Here is a 16,732-nt window from a genome sequence, read left to right as displayed (position 1 = left end):
CAATTCTTTGGGCCTTCCTCTGACACTGCCTGGTATAGAGGTCTTGGATGGCAGGAAGCTTGGCCCCAGTGATGTACTGGGCCGTACGCACTACACTCTGTAATGCCTTGTGGTCGGAGGCTGAGCAGTTGCCATACCAGGCAGTGATGCTCTCGATGGTGCAGCTGTATAACTTTTTGAGGATCTGAGGACCCATGCCAAATCTTTTCGGTCTCCTGAGGGGGACTAGGCTTTGTCGTACCCTCTTCACGACTGTCTTGTGTGTTGGACCACGATAGTTTGTTGGTTATGTGGACTCCCAAGGAACTTGAAGATCTCAAACTACTCAATTACAGTCCCGTCAATGAGAATGGGGACGCGATCAGTCCTCCTTTTCCTGAGGTCCACAGCCGTCTCCTTTGTCTTGATCACGTTGAGGGAGAGGTTGTTGTCTTGGCACATCACGGGCCAGGTCTCTGACCTCCCTATAGGCTGTTTTGTCGTCGGTGATCAGGCCTACCACTGTTGTGTCATCGGCAAACTTATTGATGGTGTTGGAGTCGTGCCTGGCCATGCAGTCATGAGTGAACAGGAAGTACAGTCGTGGCCAAAAGTGTTGAGAATGACACAAATATGAATTTTCACAAATTTGGATGTCTTTAGATATTTTTGTCAGATGTTACTATGGAACACTGAAGTATAATTACATGCATTTCATAAGTGTCAAAGGCTTTTATTGACAATTACATGAAGTTGATGCAAAGAGTCCATATTTGCAGTGTTGACCCTTCTTATTCAAGAACTCTGCAATCCGCCCTGGCATGCTGTCAATTAACTTCTGGGCCACATCCTGGCTGATGGCATCCCATTCTTGCATAATCAATGCTTGGAGTTTGTCAGAATTTGTGCGTTTTTGTTTGTCCACCCGCCTCTTGAGGATTGACCACAAGTTCTCAATGGGATTAAGGTCTGGGGAGTTTCCTGGCCATGGACCCAAAATATTAATATTTTGTTCCCCGAGCCACTTAGTTATCACTTTTGCCATATGGCAAGGTGTATGCTGGAAAAGGCATTATTTGTCACCAAACTGTTCCTGGATGGTTGGAAGAATTTGCTCTCGGAGGATGTTTTGGTACCATTCTTTATTCATGGCTGTGTTCTCAGGCAAAATTGTCCGTGAGCAATTAATTGCAATTCATCTGATCACTCTTCATAACATTCTGGAGTATATGCAAATTGCCATCATTCAAACTGAGGCAGCAGACTTTGTGAAAATGAATATTTGTGTCCTTCTCAAAACTTTAGCCATGACTGTACAGTCTGCGTGTTATCCCTACTGCCTCTGATCTGGAGGACTCACTAACACAAATGCTTTGTTTGTAAATGAGGTCTGTGAGTTGTGGTGTGCACCAGGCTATATGTAAAAAATATGTATTGTGCTAATTATAAGCAATTTGAAATCATTTATACTTTTTCTTTTGATACTTAAGTATATTTAAAACAAAATACTTTTAGACTTTTACTCAAGCAATATTTTTCTGGGTGACTTTCACTTTTACTTTAGTAATTTTCAATTACGTTATCTTTACTTTTACTCAAGTATGACAATAGGGTGCTTTTCACCACTGATTACTACAACGCACTCAAATCTCAATTGAACTACAAGTACCAGAAGACAACGTTAACAAACGAGTCGAACACATCATTGGTCGAAGTGCAGGTGAGAGCACAGGTTGGGTAACTTGTAAGTTTTATTTTTATTAATGTATAACATTGTAAGCTGTAGTTATTATATGTTAATTACAAATTGATGTGACATTGTTTGCCAAGTTAGCAGCAGTTAGCCAGTTAACAGATATGTCAGCTGTTAGCTAGTAGTAAGCTAGCTGCTATTCGGCGAGTAGTAAGCTAGCTGCTAGTCGGCAAGTAGTTAGCTTTGGCCAGCTTGCTAACTTAATGAATAATGTTAGCTAGTTTGTCTAGCTAGCTATATAATATGTGGAAACGAGGGGAATATCAGCTAATGGTGTTAATGTTTTGTCTCTAACCAGCAGGTTTGACGGCTTTAGCTAGCTAACTTGACTTTGTAGCATGTGGTTAGCTAGCAAAATAGCTAGCTATGTCAACACTTTTGTGTGAAGGTGATGTAATCGTGTTGAAGTACGCAGCTACATGCAGCAGCAGGAGAGCTTTTAGCCATGACAGGGCTCTAAAAAGGGGCCACTAAGCTAACTTTAGGCAGTTTGCTCATGATATTTGTCTATACACTATAACGTACCTGTCACAGTAAAACCTGGCTCACAAATTGTCTTACCTACTAGAATTAGCTACCTGTGACAGGTAACGTTAACTAGACGGTTTTATTTTCAAACTAACTTTATCGCCATATGCTGATGGTAGCTAACTAGTGAGAATGGGTAGTTTATTTATGGTTTGGTACACTGCACATATATCTAGTTAGCAAACGTCAGCAATTGAGGAACTTGAATTGGGGCCTTAGCTTAGTCACAAAGTAAGCATCACAGCTGATAGCATTGCAGAGAAAAGCAATTTTGGTCAACAAACCTACTTGATGAATTTGGCTAAATGAATTCATACATTTGATCATACTCTTTCCTCCTGTTTTGCTTTCCTTTTCAGTAAGGAAGGTGGGACATTTACTTTAGTTTTTGCCCAGCTCTTAAAAGTTGAATCATGGACCAAGACAACAACTCCGAGGTAAGTTTGGGGACTGCTGGACATGGGTCACTGCATAATGCTTTGACAGCTGTTATTTTGATCATTTTAAAAAGGCACACAGAGTACAGCTTCACACACATCTGTTATGTCCCATACAGCTGTGTTATTTGAAGAACACAGCTCTATGCTGATCATAATACATTAAGCAAAACAAACATTCTTAGAATTTTGTCCACTCCTGTACTAGCCTTGATGTTAATTGTCTAAGAATCAGTGTCACAATAAATCTGGCTACTAAAAGCCCTTGAGCACATTGACAATATGTTTTCATTGACATGTACACTTTTAGAATGACTTAATGACTACATATGCTTTTTTACTTCTTTTTTTTTAGGATGACTTGGTAGGTCCCTCTGAAGATGCTTCTGAAGATGAGTCACTGCCTAGTCGTCCCCCTGGACTCTGTGAGTACCCTTATTTATGTAAAATGTATTTACTTTTCTCTCCGTCTGCTTGGCACCAAAAGCTCATATTGTTCACAATGCCCATGTGTGAGAAAAAGGGGAACCGTCCTTTACTTTCCAAGCTTTGACACTACTATCCATGTTCTCTTAATGTCTGTGAAGTCCTCCCACAGCGATGTTACGTTTGAAAGTCTGTTCTAACTTGTTTGTAACCTTTATTCCAGTAGGCTACAACATGCACTGTTCACTCTACCCATATCTGACAATCACATTCCTTTGGCATATCGAAGTATGTTGTCTTTCCTGCCATCCAATTCAGTGATGTAGGAACTAAAGGTTCTTTCCGTTCTTTCCTTTGTCTTTCGCTCTTACTTGCTCTATTTCTCTCCCCTTCCACCTCTCCCTGACTGGTTCCTTTATAGCGGACTCTGAGGCGGTGGAGCTGCTATGGCAGGTGCGTGCCCAGCGGCGCCAGTCTTCCCCAGAACTCCCTGAAACAGTCACCCGGCTGACTGCCCCAGATGGCAGCCTGCTCTACTTGGTAGGCACCGCCCACTTCAGTGACAGCAGCAAGAAGGACGTGGCCACGGTGAGCACAACAAATCTGACATGCAAGCATTAAGGGCTGTTTTCCTTGACACAGCTTATCCTAGCCAGTTTGGCCGGACAAAGTTGAATTACTGTTTAACGGATGCCCCGCCTCACTTTTCTCAACACTGGAAGAAAAAAAAAAGATATATCCTATGTTATTTTTTTGGCCAATCTATGCGTCTCTTTGTTTATAATGCACTGTCCGCTCTCCCTTGAGGCTTTCCCAAGTTGATGCCCAAGAGACCAAACAGCCTCAGATCATGCACTCAGATCATGTTCGAGCCTCTGATTGGACAGTGAAATACACACACACTCGCACCTGCAGGCGACGTGCAGATGTTTAATTTCTCTCTCACGCAGCCAAGGCTAAAGCCAGCATAAATTCCTACTATTTCTGTGTCCAGGTTAAATGTGGGACGTCCCTCCATTTATAAACAAACAGTTGGTTAAATTCATGGTTATTCCATCATTTTCAGATGAGTAAGAAGTGATTTAATAGAAGAAACAACAATGTAACTTAACTAATTGAATGGCCAGGGATCAGGGTATTCATCAGCAAAGACGCAGTGCAAGTTGATAGTGTTTTGGACAACCAAATTGAAGTCAAAATGATTGATGAAATCGAAGTATCAGCTGTATGGTGATTTGCGATTCATAACTGTTTTTACCGGTACTACCAGTAGTAGTAGTAGTAGGCCAACCGATAACACCACAACAGAATGCGTTTGAAGTGATGATGCGCTACTGACAACAGCTAGCATGTCCAGCAAAGTACATTGCCAGTGGCACGCACACACTTTGTGCAGGACAGCAGGTGGGGCTTTTCGTGGCAGCCAGATGAGACAATCGAAGGAATATACGGTGAGCAAAGTTACTGGGCTCGAATTTAGTCACGCTAGATCTATATAAATGTATGCTTCTAATTGTGCATGTTATAAACAAACAAAAATATTTTGATGATGATAGGGTAAACTCTATGGCTGGATTTATACATTTTTTCCAATGCTACATTCATTTGATAGACCTAACTTGATTGACCCTCTTTCTACAAGGCCTACTAGTCTATGAGAGGCCCAATCATATTTGTATGAATATTTTGTTAACGCCTAGGCTATAGAGATGTATTCAGGTAATTAACTCATTATTATGTATCAACATTTTAATTTGATTACAATTATTGTCAATCTTTCTTGAATTTGTTAGGCTATACAGTTAAGTAGATGATTAATGAACTGATACATTCATACAACTTTTTAAAAAAAATCATTTTTGAATATGATAGAATATTGCATTCTATTATACATCCTATGTGAATAATGTTCATTACTAATCTGAAAATCAGTCAAATTGCATATTTATCCTATTGTTCATGTCCATATAGCCTAGGACAATGTGGTAAAATACTGTTATTCCTTATCCACCTAATTATACATTTACATTACATTTAAGTCATTTAGCAGACGCTCTTATCCAGAGCGACTTACAAATTGGTGCATTCACCTTATGACATCCAGTGGAACAGCCACTTTACAATAGTGCATCTAAATCTTTTAAGGGGGGATTACTTTATCCTATCCTAGGTATTCCTTAAAGAGGTGGGGTTTCAGGTGTCTCCGGAAGGTGGTGATTGACTCCGCTGTCCTGGCGTCGTGAGGGAGTGTGTTCCACCATTGGGGAGCCAGAGCAGTGAACAGTTTTGACTGGGCTGAGCGGGAACTGTACTTTCTCAGTGGTAGGGAGGCGAGCAGGCCAGAGGTGGATGAACGCAGTGCCCTTGTTTGGGTGTAGGGACTGATCAGAGCCTGGAGGTACTGAGGTGCCGTTCCCCTCACAGCTCCGTAGGCAAGCACCATGGTCTTGTAGCGGATGCGAGCTTCAACTGGAAGCCAGTGGAGAGAGCGGAGGAGCGGGGTGACGTGAGAGAACTTGGGAAGGTTGAACACCAGACGGGCTGCGGCGTTCTGGATGAGTTGTAGGGGTTTAATGGCACAGGCAGGGAGCCCAGCCAACAGCGAGTTGCAGTAATCCAGACGGGAGATGACAAGTGCCTGGATTAGGACCTGCGCCGCTTCCTGTGTGAGGCAGGGTCGTACTCTGCGGATGTTGTAGAGCATGAACCTACAGGAACAGGCTACCGCCTTGATGTTAGTTGATAACGACAGGGTGTTGTCCAGGATCACGCCAAGGTTCTTAGCGCTCTGGGAGGAGGACACAATGGAGTTGTCAACCGTGATGGCGAGATCATGGAACGGGCAGTCCTTCCCCGGGAGGAAGAGCAGCTCCGTCTTGCCGAGGTTCAGCTTGAGGTGGTGATCCGTCATCCACACTGATATGTCTGCCAGACATGCAGAGATGCGATTCACCACCTGGTCATCAGAAGGAGGAAAGGAGAAGATTAATTGTGTGTCGTCTGCATAGCAATGATAGGAGCGACCATGTGAGGTTATGACAGAGCCAAGTGACTTGGTGTATAGCGAGATTAGGAGAGGGCCTAGAACAGAGCCCTGGGGGACACCAGTGGTGAGAGCGCGTGGTGAGGAGACAGATTCTCGCCACGCCACCTGGTAGGAGCGACCTGTCAGGTAGGACGCAATCCAAGCGTGGGCCGCGCCGGAGATGCCCAACTCGGAGAGGGTGGAGAGGAGGATCTGATGGTTCACAGTATCGAAGGCAGCCGATAGGTCTAGAAGGATGAGAGCAGAGGAGAGAGAGTTAGCTTTAGCGGTGCGGAGCGCCTCCGTGATACAGAGAAGAGCAGTCTCAGTTGAATGACTAGTCTTGAAACCTGACTGATTTGGATCAAGAAGGTCATTCTGAGAGAGATAGCGGGAGAGCTGGCCAAGGACGGCACGTTCAAGAGTTTTGGAGAGAAAAGAAAGAAGGGATACTGGTCTGTAGTTGTTGACATCGGAGGGATCGAGTGTAGGTTCTTTCAGAAGGGGTGCAACTCTCACTCTCTTGAAGACGGAAGGGACGTAGCCAGCGGTCAGGGATGAGTTGATGAGCGAGGTGAGGTAAGGGAGAAGGTCTCCGGAAATGGTCTGGAGAAGAGAGGAGGGGATAGGGTCGAGCGGGCAGGTTGTTGGGCGGCCGGCCGCCACAAGACGCAAGATTTCATCTGGAGAGAGAGGGGAGAAAGAGGTCAGAGCACCGGGTAGGGCAGTGTGAGCAGAACCAGCGGTGTCGTTTGACTTAGCAAACGAGGATCGGATGTCGTCGACCTTCTTTTCAAAATGGTTGACGAAGTCATCTGCAGAGAGGGAGGAGTGGGGGGAGGGGGAGGAGGATTCAGGAGGGAGGAGAAGGTGGCAAAGAGCTTCCTAGGGTTAGAGGCAGATGCTTGGAATTTAGAGTGGTAGAAAGTGGCTTTAGCAGCAGAGACAGAGGAGGAAAATGTAGAGAGGAGGGAGCGAAAGGATGCCAGGTCCGCAGGGAGGCAAGTTTTCCTCCATTTCCGCTCGGCTGCCCGGAGCCCTGTTCTTATTATATATTATATATTTATATTATATATTTTTAAAATTTGCTCGCCTCGCTTTTTGGGGGGGAAATTGTTAAATAGTATATCAATTTTGTCTGGCCTTACTAAAAAGTATGCCGAATGAGGAATCTCCATTCAAGTACATTATTGATCTAGACAGAATCTGTGTCTGGGAAACCGGCCTTAAATGATTGTCATAGGTATCTCCTGGAATGGCCTCTGTTGAGTTTGTTCAAGTTCATGGGATTCATACATTTTCTAAATGATTGTCCTTCAGAGATGATTGAATAAATAGTATTTTGAAATCTGCCAATCAGAACTATCTATTTAACCTTTTTTCAACCAGTCAAGTCAGTTAAGAACAAATTACTATGACATCCCCCTTACATGTCCTGGTTTCCCAGACTCCTGTTTGTTTTGTTTCCTCAGGCAAAATCCATACTATTGTCAGTATTGTACTTCTACCTTTGGCTTTCTCTCTCTTACCGCCCTTGCTCCCCTTTCTCCCCTTCCTGTCCTCTTCTCCTACCCCCTTTCCCTGTTTTCCTCCTCTCCTTATCCTCCCACTCTCTCCTCCCGCTTTCTCCCCTGTCCCCTTTGTTTGCCTTCTTCCCCTTCCTCAGACGATCCGTGCAGTGCAGCCAGACGTGGTGGTGGTGGAGCTGTGCCAGTACAGGGTGTCCATGCTGAAGATGGATGAAAAGACACTGCTGAAGGAGGCAAAAGACATTAATCTGGACAAGGTCCAGCAGGCCATCAAACAGGTACGACTAGCTGCGATAATCGAGAATTTCAAGAAGCATTTTCCTAACGCTTGCTAGTGGACCCAAACTGTTACAGACGTATATCTATCCTACCCTGCCTTTCTAAAGTTTTCAAAAGCCATGTTAACAAACAGATCACCGACCATTTCGAATCCCACCGCACCTTCTCCGCCAATCAATCTGGTTTCCGAGCGGGTCATGGGTGCACCTCAGCCACGCTCAAGGTCCTAAACGATATAAACGGCATCAATAAAATACTATTCTGTGCAGCCGTCTTCATTGACTTGGCCAACGCTTTCGACTCTGTCAATCACCACATTCGTATCGGCAGACACAACAGCCTTGCTTTCTATAAATATAGTTTAAATATAGTATCGGCTTCCTATTTCGCAACAAAGCCTCCTTCACTCATGCTGCCAAACATACCCTCGTAAAACTGACTATCCTACCGAACCTTGACTTCGGCGATGTCACTTACAAAATAGCCTCCAACACTCTACTTAGACTGCATCCAATTTGCTATCACAGTGCCGTCCGTTTTGTCACCAAAGCCCCATATACTACCCAACACTGCGGCCTGTATGCTCTCGTTGGCTGGCCCTCGCTACATATTAGTTGCCAAACCCACTGGCTCCAGGTCATCTATAAGTCTTTGCTAGGTAAATCCCTGCCTTAGCTCAGGTCACTGGTCACCATAGCAGCACCCACCCGTAGCACGTGCTCCAGCAGTTATATTTCACTGGTCATCCCGAAAGCCAACTCCTCCTTTGGCCGCATTTCCTTCCAGTTCTCTGCTGCCAATGACTGGAACGAATTGCAAACATCACTGAAGCTGGAGACTTCTTTCTCCCCCACTAGAGACTTCTATCTCCCCCATCAGCTGTCAGAGCAGCTTACCGATCATTGCACCTGTACGCAGCCCATCCATAAATAGCCCACCCAACTACCTCATCCCCATATTGTTATTTATTTGTTTGATCCTTTGCACCCCATTATCTATACTTGCACATTCATCTTCTGCGCTCTCACTCCAGTGTTTAATTGCTAAATTGTAATTATTTTGCCACTATGGCCTATTTATAGCCTTACCTCCCTAATCTTACTACATTTGCACACACTGTATATAGATTTTTCTATTGTGTTATTGTGACTGTGCGTTTGTTTTATCCCATGTGTAACTCTGTGCGCAGTGCTTTGCTTTAATTTGGCGAGGTCGCAGTTGTAAATGAGAACTTGTTCTCAACTGACCTACCTGGTTAAATAAAAATAAAATAAATATTGAACATGTTAACTATAGAATCAGTTTTGTTGAAATAACAAAACGGCAGTGATATTGTATTTAACCAGGCAAGTCAATAACAAATTCTTATTTACAATTATGGCCTGACAAGAAGTGAAATGCCTCCTATAGGGAGGGCTAGGATTTTTTTTTAAACACACCTCAATGTGAGACAAAATGGACAACGCAGACAGAAGACACTGGCAACAGCACAAATACAACAGAAAACAAACAGTGGGTGTGTGTGCGTAGGTGCAGGCATGCGCGTGTGAAGTAACACCGCATGCTTCCTTACATGAGGCAACGCAAACTAGTGACATCGGGTGACAAATGGAAACAACTACGTGTCTCAACAACCTGTTAATCTATTTGTCCTTTGAACTCATCCATGAACACTTAGACTTTTAGGATGGCTTGGGGGGAATTCCATGAAAGGACCCCTTTCCATGCTCAGTTCTAATTATCTGGACTGTTAGCATAGAACAAGATATTGAGATCTGAGCTTGTTTGTGTTTTAATTGCTCTGCTAGAAGAGAGGATAGTTTGGATGTTAACTTACAGTTCACTGTTTTGTCTCTTTGGTATTTGGTATTTTATTAGGATCCCCTATTAGCTGTTGTAAAAGGAGCAGCTACTCTTCCTGGGGTCCACACAAAACATGAAACATAATACAGAATGACTTAATATAGAACATCATTAGACAAGAACAGCTCCCCCTCTTTATTATGTCCTCAACAGAATGGAGTGATGTCTGGCCTGATGCAGATCCTGCTGCTCAAAGTGTCGGCTCACATCACAGAGCAGCTGGGCATGGCTCCTGGAGGGGAGTTTAGGGAGGCCTTCAAACAGGTGAGACATTCACGCACTCACTAAAAATAGTTCATCTTGATAAGGGTCACAGGTTTGTTCTCACACAAGGTGTCAGGTCAAGGTCACAAATACTTTCAAATACACACTGTTCTTTTCTCACACAGCATAACATACTGAACTTAACACCCTCTTACCTGTTACCCACTAGGTACAGTATTAGTAAAGTTGTATGTAAAGACCCTCCCTCTCTCTTCCCTCCACCCAGGCGGGCCGAGTGCCCTTCTGCAAGTTCCACCTGGGGGACCGGCCTATCCCGGTGACATTCAAACGGGCCATCGCTGCTCTCAGTCTGTGGCAGAAAGCCAGACTGGCCTGGGGCCTGTGCTTCCTGTCAGACCCCATCAGGTACAATAACCTGACAGTTACTCCTCTCTAGTGTCTAGGTTATGTCCACAGCTTACTCCGCTATATACTTCCTCTCAGTATTTCCTTTGGTTAGTATATAGTAAGATTAGAGCAGAAATATTATTAGGGTGGTACTGTATTTAGTAATATCCAATTTAATTATAGATTTAATTTATATAGGGCTTAATTTATTTACCTGAATACAAATGATGGCAAGCTATTGGGAATTAATTTGGGGACTTGGTTAAACCCAGTTATTGCAATATGTGTGTTGTTGTTGTTGTGTGTCAGTAAGGAGGACGTGGAGAAGTGCAAACAGAAGGACCTGCTGGAGCAGACGATGCTAGAGATGATCGGCGAGTTCCCCGCTCTCCACCAGACCATTGTAGCCGAGCGAGACATCTACCTCACACACACGCTCCGCCAGGCCGCACGCTGTGTGGAGGCGCCCCCCAATGCCCAGAGTGAGTATCGCAGCATCTGCCTGTTTCACTTTTCACCTGAGGAAGTCCACAGACAAGTTTCTCCTTTAGTCTGTTCACACTGCTCGTGGGAAAAACACTACTATATCATTGGTTGTAGTCTCCGCAAGATTGCAATTAAATCAATGAAAAGGCTTTCTGGCATAGTTTTCCGTCAGCAGTTTGATTGGACCCTTACTCTGAAAGATGGACGAGCTGGGTTATTGTGTCTGTGTTTTGCACACTGCCTAAGATGCCAATTAAGTTTATCTTCAACTCCTAATGTATCTATGCATAATAGATGGACTGTTACAGACCAATGTTTTTTGGGAACATGGATGCCATTTCAGCTGTATAAATTCGCTTTGTTTCTTGTAACAGAAGTGCCTGCTGTGGTGGTGGGAGTGGTGGGGATGGGCCATGTCCCTGGCATCGAAAGGAACTGGGAGAAGGATCTCAACATTCAGGAGATCATGAGGTGTGTGTATCTTTCATAGCAGTCTAGACCAAGTTATTACTACTTATATTATAGAGCAATAGGATCATTGTATTTCTGCATCTTCTAACTTTTATAAGTTAATATTGACCCTCTCTCTTTTGCTTTTCTGTGTGACTGTCAGTGTTGCGCCCCCATCTCGTTTTGGCTGGATGTTGCGCACAGTGCTGAAGGCTGGGGTGATTGGAGTACTGGGATACGCCTGCTACCGTGCAGGAGGGGGCATGGGGAGGGCTCTTCTTTCCCTACCTGCTGTCCAATCACTACTGGACAACCTGCGACCACTGCCCCCAGCAGCGGCGTGACCCCTCTCCTATACCTGTGACATGAACGATCCCCTCTAATACGAAAACAATGCATCTACCACCAATGGCCTTATTGATAGGAGGGGTTAGAGGTCAAGATTCACCTCCTACCCTATGAACTGACATGGATGTAAGGGGTCCGAGGGCTTGAGCCGCCCCCCCTCTCGTTTCCTTCCTTCCTCTCCTCCATGTCCCTGTGGAACACAACAGTACTGCCTAAGAAACCATGACAGTACCCTTATTTTATTTTTGTATATTTAAAAAAAGAAATGTCAAAAGAAGGATATTTGTAAGATTTACAAATGTTTTTCCATTTATATTACATCTGCTATCCCCCACATTCCAATTAATGTTACATTGAAATTTGAGATTTTGGTGCATATGGTCTTTGAAGTTGATATTATTGGCCCAAGTCATTATATATCAAAATAAACTGGTCCTGTAGCTCAGTTGGTAGAGCATGGCGCTTGTAACGCCAGGGTAGTGGGTTCGATCCCCGGGACCACCCATACGTAGAATGTATGCACACATGACTGTAAGTCGCTTTGGATAAAAGCGTCTGCTAAATGGCATATATATATAAACTGGGTGGTTCGAGCCCTGAATGCTGATTGGCTGACAGCTGTGGTATATCAGATCGTATACCATGGGTATTACAAAACATCTGTTTTTACTTCTCTAATTACATTGATAACCAGTTTTATAATAGCAGTAACGCACCTCGGGTTTGTGGTATATGGCCGCCTCGTTGCACTTAAGCCCTTAGCCGTGGTGTATTGGCCACGTACCACACATCCTCAGGCCTTATTGCTTAAGTGTGTGTGTATGTATGTATGTATGTATGTATGTATGTATGTGTGTATATATATATATATATATATATATACAGTTGAAGTCGGATGTTGACATACACGTTAGCCAAATACATTTAAACTCAGTTTTTCACAATTCCTGACATTTAATCCTAGTAAAAATGCCCTGTCTTAGGTCAGTTAGGATCACCACTTTATTTTAAGAATGTGAAATGTCAGAATAATAGTTGAGTGATTTATTTCTGCTTTTATTTCTTTCATCACATTTCCAGTGGGTCAGAAGTTTACATACACTCAATTAGTATTTGGTAGCATTGCCTTTAAATTGTTTAACTTGGGTCAAATGTTTCAGGTAGACTTTGGCCCATTCCTCCTGACAGCAGGTGCAACTGAGTTCAGGTTTGTAGGCCTCCTTGCTCACACATGCATTTTCAGTTTTGACCACACATTTTCTGTAGGATTAAGGTCAAGGCTTTGTCATAGCCACTCCAATACCTTGTTGTCCTTAAACCATTTTGCCACAACTTTGGAAGTATGCTTGGGGTCATTGTCCATTCGGAAGACCCATTTGCGACCAAGCTTTAACTTCCGGACTGATGTCTTGAGATGTTGCTTCAATATACCCACATAATTTACCACCCTCATGATGCCATCTATTTTGTGAAGTGCACCAGTCCCTCCTGCAGCAAACATAACGATGGTCATTATGGCCAAACAGTTCTATTTTTTTGTATCATCAGACCAGATGACATTTCTCCAAAAAGTACACTCTTTGTCCCCACGTGCAGTTGCAAACCGTAGTCTGGCTTTTTTATGGCGGTTTTGGAGCAGTGGTTTCTCCTTGCTGAGCGGCCTTTCAGGATATGTTGATATAGGACTCGTTTTACTGTGGATATAGATACTTTTGTACCTGTTTCCTCCAGCATCTTCACAAGGTCCTTTGCTGTTGTTCTGGGATTGATTTGCACTTTTTGCACCAAAGTACGTTCATCTCTAGGAAACAAAATGTGTCTCCTTCCTGAGCGGTATGACGGCTGCGTGGTCCCATGGTGTTTATACTTGTGTACTATTGTTTGTACAGATGAATGTGGTACCTTCAGTTGTTTGGAAATTGCTCCCAAGGATGAACCACACTTGTGGAGATTTCCATTTTGTTTTTCTGAGGTCTTGGCTGATTCCTTTTGATTTTCCCATGTGTCAAGCAAAGAGGCACTGAGTTTGAAGGTAGGACTTGAAATACATCCACAGGTACACCTCCTATTGACTCAAAAGGTGTCAGAAGCTTCTAAATCAGAAGCTTCTAAAGCCATGGCATCATTTCCTAGAATTTTCCACAGTCAACTTAGTGTATGTAAACCTCTGACCCACTGGAATTGTGATACAGTGAAATAATATGTCTGTAAACAATTGTTGGAAAAATGTCTTGTCATGCACAAAGTAGATGTCTTAACCGACTTGCCAAATCTATAGTTTGTGAACAAGAAATTTGTGGAGTTGTTGAAAAAACAGTTTTAATAACTCCAACCTAAGTGTGTAAACTTCCGACTTCAACTGTACATGCATACAGTACGTTCGGAAAGTATTCAGACCCCTTGATTTCTCCCCCCACATTTTGTTACGTTACAGCCTTATTCTAAAGTGGATTAAATTGTTTTCCCCCTCAATCTACACACAATACCCCATAATGACAAAGCAAAACAGTTTTGACATTATCACATTCATTTAATTATTCAGACCCTTTACTCAGTACTTTGTTGAAGCAGCGATTACAGCCTTGAGTCTTGAGTATGACACTACAAGCTTGACACACCTGTATTTGTGGAGTTTCTCCCATTTGCTGCAGATCCTCTCAAGCTCTGTCATGTTGGATGGGGAGTGTTGCTGCTCAGCTATTTTCAGGTCTCTCCAGAGATGTTTGATTGTTGCATTGCATTGTTAACTGTGGGACCTTATCAACAGGTGTGTGTCTTTCCAAATCATGTCCAATCAATTGAATTTAACACCGGGTGCACTCCAATCAAGTTGTAGAAACAGCTCAAGGATGCTTCATGAAAACAGAATGCACCTGAGCTGAATTTTGAGTCTCAGCAAAGGGTCTGAATACTAAATAATGTACTTTAGTTTTACAATTTGAATACATTTGCAAACATGTCTAAACTTGTTTTTGCTTTGTCATTATGGGGTATATAGATTGAGGACATTTTAAAAATGTAATCCATTTTAGAATAAGGCTGTAATGTAACAAAATGTGGAAAAGGTCAAAGGGTCTGAACTCTTTCCGAATGCGCTGTAATGGACACCAATAGTTGAAGAATAGAGCTACCGCCCCACTAATGACTTTTCATTCTCGTACAGTCTCTTTAATCCTGGATCCAGGACCTCCATGGGACCATCGAGGCTTTAACAATGACCATGTTTAAATCTAGCACTTTATTATATTTTTGGGTACAGATTCCCACTCATGGCTAGTAAGGAATTTAACAAATTAACTCAATTTTTAAAGTCAAAAAGTACAAATATGACCAAATAATGTATGTAACTGACTACACTGTAGTTTACCACCACAGTGGGGGTTTTGGGGAATGTTCTCTCCCCAGCCAAGAAACAGAAGGTTTTAGTAACAAATTGTAGTTGCGCTATCCCAAACACCTAAGTTCCTCCATCGCTCATGAGGAAAGTCAGCCCAGGGACTAGGCTATGTCTGGTGTTATAGTGACTACTTCTCCTGGTCACACAATATACTGTTCCTCACGGCAAACTGATCTGTGCTGGTTGTTGTTACACACAACCAACCATACTGATTGATAGACAGTACAACCTAATGCTTCGTGTGTTACCTGTACTGTATAAGCCAATGCCCATCTCAAATATGTACTGGTATTTTGAATTGCATATTTGTTTTTTCAAAGAATGCTACATGCTGGAAGATCAGTTGTCTGTTTTGTATTGGTTGGAGTTGGAAGGGTAAAATACCATGACTACCACACTTATAACACTTAATTTAACAGAGGGCTAATGTGGGATAAAATTTTTAAAAAAAACTACAATAAGTATGCAGAGGAGGGTGGAGTAAAATTGCATTAAAGCAAGCAATGTATTTTAAATGGGGGCATTTTGTATATTTGACTGTACTTGCAATGAGGCACCTTCAACATGTATGTTGTAAAACAAACTGCCACTTTCTGTGTGATTGTGGTAGATACTGGACATGATCAGAAAATATGCACTTTGTACGACAAGCCATCAATGAACTCTCTCTTTGTACGGGAACATCTGACATTTCAGACTACATGCTTCTACGACATGCATGATTTTAGTACAGCCGATTGCCAGATTGTTCCCTAATCCCTAGGAATGAATGGGGAATGTTGAGGATTATTTTCGATTGGAGCTGGGAAGGGTTGGTTGGGGTTAACGCCTTATTCTGCTATCGCCTTATTCTGCCTTGGACCTGTAGATTGCCTGCCTCTGCTGCAGCTGTGGCTTGTTCATTTCTCACTGTCCTCTTATTGTTTTGTGTCTCCCTATCTCAGTCTGTTCATACTGTATGTCTGGGTCTGCTGGATAGGACCAGGTTGGGTGACACCCTCAGACAAATAGTTGTAGATTCTGTTTCCCTCAAAATGAAATGTTTATCTGATAGATGTACTTTTGGGAGATAATGCCATGTTGCATTTACATATCTCAGTCATTGCCCCATAAAATGTATTTAGAATTTGTAATGAAAATATATTGGAAAATTTGCCTACCGCTGTAGCTCAATCGATCATCTCAGCGGGTGTATTGAGGACTACAGTTTGGGTTTACTCTGAGCCAATAAGGAAACCACTGTCAGAAAATAGTTGAGTCATTTACAACGATACCTTGATATCTATGTTTCCCAACCTACTGTAGTTTCTGATGTGTATGGTGGAATAGGGGCATGCAGCTGTCCTATATCACCTGCACCATTCTGTCAGTATTGGTATAGTTTGTGTTTGTATGTTGACAAGAGAACGTTGTGTATGACTGACAATCTGTATTTCTATCCTCACTCTATCATTGTAAACAAGCCAAATATTGAAACCTACATTCTGTATTGAACTATACAACTTTTAAATAAAAATGTGTATAAATAAAAAGTATTCCATCTTTTTTTGTATTATATTTCTTTGCTGCCATCCTTGGATGCCATGACCAATGTAGTTCCGTCTTAGTTTCCCGTAGGAC

At 42.8% G+C, this 16,732-nt stretch overlaps 1 protein-coding gene across 4 annotated transcripts; it reads left to right on the top strand.

The window, feature by feature from the left end:
• Positions 1-1,598: 1,598 nt before the first annotated feature.
• trabd (TraB domain containing) lies at positions 1,599-16,654 on the top strand. Of its 4 annotated transcripts, none has more exons than XM_035798286.2 (10): positions 1,599-1,699; positions 2,620-2,697; positions 3,053-3,122; positions 3,545-3,711; positions 7,815-7,955; positions 9,973-10,083; positions 10,310-10,449; positions 10,741-10,913; positions 11,292-11,388; positions 11,531-16,654. In XM_035798286.2, the coding sequence occupies exons 2-10, from the start codon at positions 2,674-2,676 to the stop codon at positions 11,709-11,711; spliced, it is 1,104 nt and encodes a 367-aa protein (XP_035654179.1). In that variant the 5' UTR covers positions 1,599-1,699; positions 2,620-2,673; the 3' UTR covers positions 11,712-16,654. The 4 variants fall into 4 exon arrangements, with proteins under 4 accessions (XP_035654179.1, XP_035654178.1, XP_035654180.1 ...); XM_035798285.2 differs by having other exon boundaries at positions 1,620-1,723; XM_035798287.2 differs by having other exon boundaries at positions 1,692-1,711.
• The last annotated feature ends 78 nt before the right edge of the window (positions 16,655-16,732 follow it).

The sequence above is a fragment of the Oncorhynchus keta genome, chromosome 22 (genome assembly GCF_023373465.1).
Source record: "Oncorhynchus keta strain PuntledgeMale-10-30-2019 chromosome 22, Oket_V2, whole genome shotgun sequence".
Lineage (NCBI taxonomy): Eukaryota > Metazoa > Chordata > Actinopteri > Salmoniformes > Salmonidae > Oncorhynchus > Oncorhynchus keta.
Note: the sequence above shows the minus strand (reverse complement) of the source record. Positions and strands in the feature narration are given on the sequence as shown.

Coding starts and splice junctions, on each gene's coding strand:
- trabd (XM_035798286.2), top strand. CDS start 2,674: ATGGACCAAGACAACAACTCCGAG. Junction 10,450..10,740: donor TTCCTGTCAGACCCCATCAG/GTACAATAACCT, acceptor GTTGTGTGTCAG/TAAGGAGGACGTGGAGAAGT. Junction 11,389..11,530: donor AACATTCAGGAGATCATGAG/GTGTGTGTATCT, acceptor TGTGACTGTCAG/TGTTGCGCCCCCATCTCGTT.